We start from the raw sequence: 12,500 nt of genomic DNA, 5'->3' as shown, positions 1-12,500 counted from the left end.
AGCTCATTATGTGTTCCTGCTGAAGCAGAAGCAACTGCAATTAACCCTCACTTCTCTTCCCCATTCCACAGATTGTCAAAGGATTCTTGTCAGAGAATGGGATGTGCAGTGTCAGGGAAGGTATACTGGGAGAGCAGCTATGTGTAATTGTGGGCTGACTAGGTCCAGAGGACTTACTGGGGTTCTGGGGGGTCTGTTATAGTAACCACAGCAGACTCAGGACACAGGATCATGGCTTTTGTGTCAGGGCGGCTAGCTGACTGCTCAGCTCCTGTCAAAAGTAATAGCTACTCATCTCCAGCCATGGAAAAGAGTAGGTCAATACTGTCAGACAGCTGGACCACACACTTCTCTGTGCCAGAGGGGTCTTGCCTCATGGCTTCCATTAGACACTAATTAGAGAACTCCCAATCTGAGACCATGTTCCCCATTATCCTGGTATTTCCTATGCCTCAAAGGACCTTTCAGGAGTTGGTGATGCAAGCTAAGAACTCAGGAAGCCACAGTTTCATTGAATTATTTGCATCTTACCCGGGACTTTGGTGAGTTCAGTAGTGATGAGATGGCCAGAGAGTGGTTCAGCATTCATTTGACAAAGGCAAAGCGCATGCATCTCTGGGGATCTAGCAACATGGATCCAACTTGTGCACCGTGGTTCTCTGTATTTCAAACCTTGGTTGTTCTCCAGTACTTGTAGATGGCATTATGAATACCTGTATTCTTGAAATCCCTCTTATTTACTGAAATATCACAAAAGACAGCCACGTAGATGGCATTATGAATAACTGTATTCTTGAAATCCCTCTTATTTGCTGAAATATCACAAAAGACAGCCATAATTTGCCTTATATTATGTACAAATATCATTATTTTCCTGTATCCCCACTTTTAAAAGGTCATAAATTACACGATCTTCTAATCATCAAAACTCTGGTAGCAAGAGAGGAGTGAAGTACAAGAGTGGTTCACTTTGCGCATTGATATTGATAACTTATGGTGCACTGCTGTTTGGATAATTTCAGCTGTAGTTGGAAATGCTTCATTAAGTCCCATTAAGTAGCTTGAAGGATGGAAGTGGATATAAATTTTGTCTTCCTCTTACATCTTTATACTGTAGAATGGAGTAGGTTTCTTCACCTAAAATTTTGAGAGATGAGGTATTCTTTTTTAAACTTTTAAACTTTAATCTGGGTAACTGTTTAGCTCAGAATCTGTTGCTTAAAATCTTTACTATCTGTATCCAAATGTTTTTCTGTAACAGAAGACGTAGATAACATATGTACTGTATATATACATATACATATACATGTGTGTGCCCTTTCTCTCAGATTTTAATGTAAAGCTCTCTTACTTGCACTTTTATCATTATTTTTTTGTATAACATGTCTTCCCATCTTCAATATCGGTCTTATTCCTGCCAACAGCAAACAAACAAACAAAATCTACTTAGTTTTCTCCCATACAGTGTGATGCAAATTCCACAGGCTACTTATCAGTGGGGCCTGTTCCCATGCAAGATGACCGTAGCTTCATAGTGAGAGTCTGCAGGTGATTGTATTCATGGCCTTGCCTAAGTGACAATACACTATCGGAAAGACATGGTAGAGGAACATATTTACCTGCTGAGAGGTCTGATGGAAATTGGGCAGATCAACCGATAACATTCCTTGGTTTATGCTGTAGGAAGTTCTACAGCTGGAGAGGCAGATGGGAGGACAGCTCCTAGAAGAACCCAAGGCTCTTCATTTTAAAGGCAGCATCCACAACCTGCGCCTGTCGATTCATGACATCGCCCATTCCCTATGGAAGAGCAAGTTGCTGGCTAAGTATCAGGTGAGGCTACCAAGAGGCACTAGCTGCACGGATACAGCTTCAAGGCAGATGACTCAGATGTATAGTCTTAGGATATCTCCCTTCTTAGAATTACTCCCATGTCAACACTTATTTCTCCAAAACCGTACGTTGCCAGCATTCTTGAAAAATGCCTAATAAGCACATTTAAAGGAATGGGTTCTAAAGTATTCCTCTTAAAATAATTTTACTGTTATTTTAGTTTTAGTAAATTTATGTTCAATGTAAACATTCACTATATTAATAGGAACAGCCTCAAATGCATCCATAGGAGGAAATGGGACACTGATACCCTATCTGACGACCATTGGCTTCCTTCCACCTTGCTAGCTAGCAGAACACCTGCCCCCTGCAGGAGCCAGAGATTGGGGGGCGGTACTTCAGTGGAATGTCACACTGCCACTCACTGGTTCTGGATTTGCACCAGAACCTCAGTCTACACACTGGCTTCTTTTATGAGTCTTCTCCTTGGCTTAATTGTTACAAAAGTATAGTAGGATTGGCTCTGTAAAGTAGTTCAGATGATTACAAGTGAGTATCTAATATTGGCTTGGTGCTTTTTAGGCCAAGGACTTCTCTGTGGTGTCCGATTTCCAACTGGAGCGAGCCTTAGCTGCCCCTGCCCTGGGCAAAGGGAGGCTAGAGGCATGAAAAGATGTGGAATCAGCCGTGCACCCTGTGGCTAGCTTTGCTGTGCTCCAAAATGTCACACCAGGGATTCCTTTTAATGAGAGATGATGGAGTGTGAAGGATTTATTTTAGGAACTTTCTAAGCTTTTTTAAAATTTAGGAACTTTCTAGGCTTTTTAAAACTCTCATCTACAATGGCTGTTTTTCTAAATGAGAGGCAGGCAGCCTGGTTAGTTGTTGATTCTAGAGCTTGCTTACATGGTTTCCAGGCTCAACACATCCACTTCCTCACTGTTCCACACTGACTGTTACTTAACCTCTCAGTCCTTGTGTTTTCTTATGTGAACAGAGGTGAGGCCATATTTGTAGGTAATGAGATAGGATGGGAGAAGAAACGGTGTTTGATGGAAACTTCCAGCATTTCTTATTTGTGGTTACCATCCCCACATCTTCCAGGAAATTCCATTTTACCACATCTGGAGTGGCTCACAAAGAAACCTCCACTGCACCTTCACCCTGGAAAGACTCAGCCTGAACACAGTGGAGCTGGTTTGCAAACTCTGTGTGAGGCAGGTGGAAGGAGAAGGGCAGATCTTCCAGCTCAACTGCACTGTGTCAGAGGTAAGCCATTCTTGGAATCATGGGCAGGGCTTGAGGGAAAAGAATGCCAGGGGCTTGGGGAGACTGGCAAATGCTTTCTCTGTGGAAACGACGTGGAGAACTTCCCTAGTGTTTAATGCAACTGGGAGAGGAATTGCTTTCCAAAACAAAGTTTTCTTTACTACCCATTTAAGAGTCATCGTATAACTTACGATGCCTGAGAATAAGGCATGACAGCAAATTCCTGTAATCCCCAGCACTCCTGAGATTTGCTTCAAATTCAAAGCCAGCTTGGCCTAAATAGTGGGTTGCAAGCCCACCATGGTCACATAGTGAGACCACCTTTTAAAACACTAAGAGACAAACACGATGAGGTCTGAACTTCAAAGGCAAGGTTTTAGTGGCATATGCAGGGCACTTTCTGCCAGCTTCTGTCAACCGCTCCTCCTTTCTCTCATAGAGACTTCTGATTTTGTCCTAGCCCTGTCCTACTGGGTGGGGTGAAGGAAAAGAGCAGCGTATGTTCCCCCAATTTTCTCCACACGGAAAGGAGAGAGCTTTTGGTCTCTTTTCTTTTTCTCACCTCAGTCTCCAAATATCAGAGAAGTCCTTTCTCTCAGGGTGGAGAAGATACTCCAGGAATAGAAGACAATCCATACCCTTCCTTGCTGTCACTTTTGCCTTTCTCTGCTATGATTTTTCACACACTCAGCTGGGCATTTTTATACATTCATATTCCAGCCGTAACAATAGTTGCTGTTATTTCAAAACTCCCTGTAAGGAAAGAGGAGGTACCCCTGACCTTCTCTGTGCCCTTGGATGCAAAGACTATGGTTTGAAAAGCGGTAAGCCTTCATGTTGGAGGAACAAAGGATGAAGAATAAACCAAATGGTCAGAAAGCTGCCCCTCGTGGCCCCTTGGAGCTCAGCTCCATGCTGCTGCCTGAGCCACAAAGCCCAGGATAACTACAGCCAACAGTGTATGATTTAAAATACTTTTTTGTCTTGTGCATAGTGATGACTGCAATGTCAGTCTGTTCAGCCTGTCTTGCGCCACATGTCCTATTTAAAGATGATCTTCCTTAGCAAATGAGGCGGGGGTGGTGGGGGGAGGCCTGTGAGCTCACTGAAGCTCCAATCTTCTTTCCCACAGCCTGTGAGGTGCAGTCATCCTCTGCTCCTGTAGTTTCATGAGACTTTTGACTCATAAACAACTTTAGTCACAGACCTCAGTGACATTCATAAGGAATGATCTCTGTGTCAGGGTGCCATGGCAACCGCCGGGCCTTTGGATGCACAGCCCTATCTCCCAGGCACACAGCACCACCCCTGCTGGCTTCGGAGGGTGTTTTCACTTTCCTGGCCCAGCAGGTCTGCAAAGTTCAATAACCACCCAGCTCCAGTGACAACAAAGACGGCGGAATTTTGGAGGGGGTTGAGGAGTCTGGCCCTTTGATGCCTGCTTTCTGTTCAGCATGAACATTTGCTGTGCACTGAAAAGGTGGATCAGATGCAGCCACAAAGAAACGAGAGCTGCTCTGAGTTCTCCCCCACCAAGCTGCTAGCTCCTCACACACAGAAAGGGCAGTTTTGCAAAGTGTGATCACAACTTAAGGACTTCTTTCTGGTGCCAACACGGAGAAAAGATTATTGGTTTTGCAACTTGGCAGACGGCTCAGAGGCCAGCCCTGTAGTCACGCGCCAGGCATTTGCCCATGTGTGACAGACAAGCAAAGTTACTGAGGATGGAAGAAGTGACCAGACTGGGGAAGATGTTGGGGATTAAGGGGCACTCTACTGCTTGTCCTTCTGGGTCACTGAGTTCCACCGTTGTGGTTTGCAGTTGAATGCAGGTTGGGTTTTTGGAGGAGGAAGTAGGGATCTGGTACTGATGTTTGAGCAATATGAGGCTCTATATGGATGAACAAATTGCTCTGGGGAGTCCAGTGACCCAAGTGCTCATCAGAAACTGAGATGACGTCACAAGCTGTAACACATGGAGAAAAGGCTTCATCTGTGGTTACTTTCCTCTGAGCCTTGCTCCTTCTATTATAAGGCAAGGGGAAAGGTTTTAAGGAGTCCTATCTCCAACATCATAACCCCCAGAGTGATCTGTCTTCTTAGGAATATGCTACCTTTCCCCACTAGCCACCTACTAATGAGGTCATTCACCAGCAGTCATTTATAAAACCACATAATTTGGGGTCTCTCGAGCCTGGGGCAGAACCTTTTGCCCACCACAGAGACCCGGCTGTACGGAGAACACACCATGGTTTTCTCAGGAGCTTCCTATGTCCCCTTTACAGATGATCCTCCAAGGCCTCTAGCTGCGAGAGGAGGTTTAAGAAGGAAAATGCCTAAAAACCTAAAATACTGGTGTGAGTGAATGTCAAGATGAAAATAATTATGAAAGATATTTCACTTTTGTTTCTTTAGACATGGATGGGGTGACAATATTGCCCAAAGTGAAAATATGGTACAGAGAAGGAAGAAACTCCTAGAATTTTGCTGTGCTTTGATGGCATTTTAGCTGTACACAAAGGCCCATCAGATTAAATTCCCAAGTAGACAGTCCAGTAGGAAGGTACCCAAATATCTTCTCCTTTATCATTTCCTGATGCTGAACCAGGCACACCATTGCTCATTAGTGTTGTTGAGAAAATTCAATATGTGGATTTTAAGAAGTGTCATAAACATAACTTGCTACATGACACATGATCATATCCACCATTCTTGTTATTGGAATAGCTGACTTTAGTAGGCATTGCCCCTCTCTAATCTGTGGGATACACTGGCAGCGTAGGTATCAGATGCCCTTTTCTCAAAATACAAGATGCAACTCAGATTGCAGAGATCGTTCAGTGGCTAAGAGCATTTGCTGCTCTTGCCAAAGATCTGTGTGCAAGTCCAGTACCCATAATGCAGTTCAGGACTATCTGTAACTCCAGTTTCAGGAAATCTAATGTTCTTTTTTATACTCTTGGACCTCTGTGTACAAAATGGTGCACACACATACATGTAGGCAAAACACCCATATACATTAAATAGAAATAAAAAATAAATTCTAAAATGTAAAGGAGTTTCATGGCTGCCATGGTCTAGATGAAGAAAACCACCATCCACCTGAGGCTGTAACAGTATATGCAGTCCTGTAGTAGAGCACATGTGTGATGCATGGAATGTGTGTGATCATCCGGAACAGATGTCTTGTTAATGCTGAAAAATCGTATGTTTAACTAAGAGAATTATAACATCAAAAGCAGATGGTACCAATATCATAAAAGATTATTGTAATAAACATTCTGTGAGAGTAAGCTCTACTTTTACCTGTAAAGTAAAGTAAAAGCTAATAACAACTAAAATTACTATGTGAAATTTAGATATAAATGTATGCATGTATTTTTCTGATTCCCTTAAAGGTATGATATAAGTATACTATCAGTATAAGAGTAGTACAAAGCATGTTTCATAGACACAGAAAGCCATAGGCAGAGTAGCCAGGTTAGGTGTTAGGGCAATGTCTACATAAAATAGTGTTGGCCCGTTACTCCACACAATGAGCTGAGATCATGGTCCTGAGATCCATGCCTACTTTAGATCATGACCTTTCTTGTCTTTAAGGTTTACCAATGGGAAGTATCAAGACCTGATTCGTAGTTAGTTGGGAAGAAGAACAACACTACAATCTACAGGTGGAGCTCAGGAATGGGTTTCATTGTCCCCCTACCATGGAAAAAGCATTCCATTCCACTTCAGCAAACAGTAATCGAGTAACTTCAATGTACAAGACACAGTGTGAGTTCATCACCATAGGGGAACCTGTTTACAAAACAACAAATAAAGTATTCTGCCTGCCGAAAGATTTAAGAGACCAAAGGAAGTCATAGTCCATCCAGTCTGGGATGGGATCAGATTGTGGAGTGAGGGAAGCAGAATTGTAGCAGTTCACTGCTCTAAGAAGAATTAGGGTTCAGTTTCCACCTTCTCCTCCAGGAGTCCATGTAGCCTTAGGCAGGGGGTGTACATATCCTTCACTGCTTAATCAGAACTAGTGAGTAAACTTTCAAAGAAATGTTAAAGGAAGGCTGCTAGTTATTTCCCAGCTGCTCGGCAGCTCAGACCCGAAATAATCACACAGAAACTGTATTAATTAAATCACTGTTTGGCCCATTATCTCTAGCTTCTTATTGACTAACTCTTACATCTTAATTTAACCCATCTGCTTTAATCTGTGCATCACCATGAGGTCGTGGCCAACCAGCCAAGTTTCAGCACGTCTGTCTCCAGCCGCAGCTCCATGGCTTCTGACTCTGCCCTTTTTTCCTCCCAGCATTCACTGTAGTTTTCCCTGACTAGTTCTGTTCCCCTATAGCTATTCTCTAGGCCCAATCCAATGATAGTCACAGCATACAGAGGGGAATCCCATATATATGGGATATATATATATATATATATATATATACTAATGCCAATACTTCTCAAACTATTCCACAGTTTTCAATAGAGGGTACTTTTGTAAGCTGATTCTATGGCACCAGCATTGCCATGTAAGACAATTAGATATACACATAACTATGGACCACTACCTATGATAAAATTGACACAAAAATTCTCAACAAAATGCTGATCAAGAGGATTTATCTCAGAGATGAAAGGATGACTTAGTACTTGCAAACTATATATCATTTCTCAAATAAATAGAATGAAGGATGTAAATTATGCAACCATCTCAGATATAGGAAAGGCATAACACAATTCAACAACTCTACATATTAAAAAAAGAACCTTGAACAAGTTATATATGGAAGGAGCATACCTGAGCATAAACAATTATGTACGGTAAACCCATAATTGTATCATACTGATTAGGGAAAAGCTGAAGGCATTTCTTCTAATACCGGACAAATATATGGATAGCTACTTTTACATTACTTACCTAGCATAATACAAGAAGTTTGTCCAGAGTAATTTGGCAAGAGGAAAGGTAGAAAAGGCAAACATATAGGAAAGGAAAATTTAAAGTCTCCCTTATACTTGTGGTACAATTTTATCCACAGAAAAACAGACTCCAGGGAGTATTATAATTGATAATTTCAGTAGTCAGATACAAAACTTACAAAAATCAATTGCTTATCAATGATGATGATGAACTTCAGAGAGAAATCATGACTGCATTTGGTTTACAGTAGCCACAGAAGGAAAAAAATACATTGGGATAAACTTAATGGAGGCAGTAAAACCTCCAACAATAAAAAAAAGCACAAGGCATTAATGAAAGATAATGAACAACACACACACATACAAGATGAATAAAACTCCCGTGTCCATGTATCAGAAAAATTAATGTTCTTAAAATGACAAAACTACCCAGAGTAGTCTTCAGGTTCAAGACAACCCTAAAATTCATAAGGATTAAAACATAAATATTTAACGTACCTAAAGAGGTGCTGAGTAAAGAGAGCAAAACTGGAGGCATCACAACCCCTGATTTTAACATATACTGTGAAGCCATAGAAGATCAAAGAATACAATATCAGACACATAAACCAGTCAAACACATTGCATCTCAGAAATACATCCATGAATTTACACCCAGATACTTTTCAATAGAGGCACCAAAGATGCACATTGGACTGACAACAACCTTTTCAATAAATGGTGTTGCAAACAAACCAAATTGGGACAAAACCTAAGTGTTTGAAACCTTGAAACTGCTGAGAGAAAACAGCTCAAAATCTTGGTAAAGGTGCTGATTTTTCTGGATAGGAAGCCAAAATTACAGGAAATGGGGCAAAAATTGACAGCTAGGATCACCTCCAACTACAAGGCTTTGGCACAGCAAAGGAAATGATCACCAGATGAAGGGATGGCTGCAGGATGGGAGAAAACACATGCCAGCTTTAATCTGACAGGTCCTTACCCAGAAGATATCAGAAACCAAAGAAATTATTTTAAATTTTAAAAGGAGCAAATTCTGACAAAGACACTTCTGAAGGTCATGAACAGTGAACACACAAGTGGAAAAAGTGCTAGGTTGGCCATCAGGGCATACAACTCAAACCCACTGTGTGACATCATTCACCCCAGTTAGTAGGGCTATGAGCAAAGTGACAAACAATAAATGCTAATGAGAATGTGAAGAAAAGGGACTCTCACATTGTTGATGGGAATGTCAGTTAGCACAGTCATTAAGAAGGGGCCTGCAAGTACTGTATGATCCAACTGTCCTACTTATAAGTATATATAGCTAGAGGAAATTAAATCAGCATGGCCAATCAAACATGTCTATATACCTTTGTACATTACAGCACAATTCAAAAGAGTTAAGTCCCAGATTCAGCCTAGGCAAGCCCTCAGCAAAATAAAGTAAATATGTGATGTATAAAAAAAAGTATTACTCAGCCATAAAGAATAATGGAATCCTGTATTTGCCATGAAATGACTAGAACTGGACGGAGGTCATTAAGTAAAATAAGCCAAACACAGTACAGCAAATCTGTGTGTGTGTGTGTGTGTGTGTGTGTGTGTGTGTGTGTGTGATCCCCTTTCTCTTTTTCAAACACACAACAACAAAACACTGAACAGAAAGTGGAATAATGAGAAGTGGAGATTGGAACAAGTGGGGTTTGGAAAGTATGATGAGATTTGATTACCTCACCCTTTCTGCTTGTATGAAAGTAGAACAGGAAACATATACAGTTAAACATCTCAAAATATTAGACTGGGGATGTGCCTCAATTAATAAAGTGCAAGGATCTGATTTTGACCTCTAGAACTGATTAAAAAAAAAAAACCAGACGTGCTACACCATGCATCAACAATGCCAATACTGCGGAGGGGAAAAGTCAGAATTCCCGGGATCCCTTGTGCTAAATAGACAGGCATCTGGACTAATGAAAGACCCTGTCTCAAAACTAAAGACAATACCCAAGGAATGATGCCCAGAGTTGTCTCGTCTCTACATAAAGGCACACACACACCTATGCACCCACAAGGATACATACATATGCATTCACATGGGGGCAAAATTTGAAGATTGGAACTTCATGTGCGATAAAGGACATTAAACACTTACCTCAGTGAAGGAATGTGGGGAGGGGAATAGGACACACGAGTGAGCACTGTAGGAGAGGACAGCATGACTGGCGTACACGGTGGCAAGCAGGCAAACAGGAGGAAGATAATGTCTGCAACAATGATAAGGAGACTCTTTGGGGACAAGAGTCAGTGCTATGTAAGCCAATTGTCCCCATATGCAGACATTTACCTACCTCCCGTGTCACCCAAGGACAATCAGGTACTTGAGGGGCTGGTAGATTTCCCTTCCAGACCTAAAGAGTAGTCATGACTGTAATTTTGCATAAAGTAAGCGGACTTGGACCTGGGTGAGGTCTCTAAACTGGAACAATAATGTGCGACTCCTCTAATTTACCCATGCATACTGCTGTGTCCAATATATGGGTTGCAATGCTTGAATTCTAACATCTCAAACATGAATCCACTAGTAAGCGTTGCTACATGCCCCCAGTGACACTCTGCTTGCCTTTCTGAAGCTCTGTGACCCTGGAAGTTATGAACTCATGCTTCTTGGCAGAGCTCTGTGCCTGCGGGGAAAGAGCTGCAGGTTGTGAGTCTCATCCGAGCTGTCTAATCCTGCTGGATGCTTCTGAGCTTCAGCCCACAGTCTAGCCACGGAGCCAAAGCTAACACAGAGGAGCCAGTGACATCTGTTTGCCAAGCTATGGATTTTGAGCCCTGATATGTTGATCACAGCCAACACTATTGTGTATATTATGTGATTTAAAAAAAAAAAAGAAAAAGAAATGTTCCCGAACTCCTCAACAGGCCCTATCCAGAAGAGAACTATAGGAGTTGAAAAATCAGTACTGGCTGCTGATCCCAAAAAAAAAAAAAAGCAGACCACACTGTTGCCCACACTTAGGAGACTGCCAGCTAAGACTCCACCTGCCCCTCAAAGCCCCAGCACTGACAAGTCTGCAGAGACATCAGAATCAAGGCAGGGTATGGGGGCTCAGACAGCAGTGGCGTTCATCCCTAGGCTGAGCACTTAGCCGGATATCACAGACTTACTGATGGCCAGACCTCTGGGGTTAGTGTATCCTCCAGCAACTAGATGTGCACACCAAGGAGTTACCTGCTCTAAAGGGGGGAGGGGAGGAGTAAAAGAGAGGGGGTGGACATTTAAAGCAGAATTAGGAGATTTCCTGCTACAGCTTTAATGGCTCCCAGGCAGCATTTCCTCTTGCTTTCAGACCAGCAGAAATGATCAGAAAATGATTAGAGTTTCTCTTGCCAATGAAATTTAAGATTTTTGCATTTGTGCTGTTTTATGAGCTGAAACTCTTCTAAGAGACAATTTATGGTTTTCGCTACTAAAATTGGATTAAAAAAATAAGCAAGCAAGTTCGGCAATTAGAGGACACCATTAGTGGCTTGCCTGAAAGCAATATTCTGTTTACCATTTTTTTTAAAAAAAAAAGTTTGTCTTAATTTGATATCTCTTAGCCTTGTCCCATTTTATCAAGCAAGAACCGAAGGGAGTCAGCTTCACAGGGCTTGATGGAGTTTTCTGAGTGTTCACCTAGGGATGCCTTTAGGGTTAGATGGTTTCCAGAAGTTCTTCCTCATCTCAGATGTATTTATTCATTTAGAAATAACTTCCCCTTTGAATATTTCCAACATCTAAACCTTCTGGAGCACAGACATCCCCCTTTCTTCTCTCCTGGGAAATCTTATTAGAGGAACTAGCATGGAATCTCACAGAGCTTTCTGTTCTGCCTAGTCCTGACCAATGACCCCTGAACACAACAGGTTATGCAAAACTACCTCCAAATGCCCCTCTACTTCTGTTTCCCAACTGACAATAGTAACCCACTACTTCCAGGCCAGGAAGAAACTGTCCTCCCTGAAGAGAACAGAACTCATTCTCTCTCTCTCTCTCTCTCTCTCTCTCTCTCTCTCTCTCTCTCTCTCTCTTTCTCTCTCTCATATATATATATATATATATGTGTGTGTGTGTGTGTGTGTGTGTGTGTGTGTGTCAGTTTACTGAGAGTCAGGCATTATGTTGATTGATTCAACAGGGACTGCATTGTCTTCTGAAAATCAAGTTGTGCTGTTCCTACAGGAACCTACTGGCATCGATTTGCCTCTGCTGGATCCTGCAAGCACCATCACCACTGTCACAGGACCAAGTGCTTTCAGCATCCCTCTCCCTATCCGGCAGAAGCTGTGCAGCAGCCTGGATGCCCCCCAGACAAGAGGCCATGACTGGAGGATGCTGGCCCATAAACTCAACCTGGACAGGTGAGTGTGTCCAGGCTTCTGGACCTGTTGCTTTTATTTAGCAAAGGTCTCCAGTACTGAAAACAGATAGATAAGAGGCAGCATTCTGTTTC

General features: G+C 42.2%; 1 protein-coding gene across 2 annotated transcripts in view; it reads left to right on the top strand.

Moving 5' to 3' along the window:
- Unc5c (unc-5 netrin receptor C) overlaps positions 1-12,500 on the top strand; it is a 339,268-nt gene that overhangs the window by 319,639 nt on the left and 7,129 nt on the right. For both annotated transcript variants that reach the window (XM_048456914.3, XM_048456915.3), the window contains 3 exons: positions 1,684-1,833; positions 2,938-3,102; positions 12,230-12,408. In XM_048456914.3, the coding sequence (XP_048312871.1) occupies positions 1,684-1,833; positions 2,938-3,102; positions 12,230-12,408 (494 nt within the window). The remainder of the gene's footprint in view (positions 1-1,683; positions 1,834-2,937; positions 3,103-12,229; positions 12,409-12,500) is intronic.

This window comes from Myodes glareolus, chromosome 17 (assembly GCF_982192425.1).
Source record: "Myodes glareolus chromosome 17, mMyoGla1.1, whole genome shotgun sequence".
In the NCBI taxonomy this organism is placed as follows: Eukaryota; Metazoa; Chordata; class Mammalia; order Rodentia; family Cricetidae; genus Myodes; species Myodes glareolus.
The sequence above is the reverse complement of the archived record's forward strand: the minus strand, read 5'-3'. Positions and strand labels throughout refer to the sequence as shown.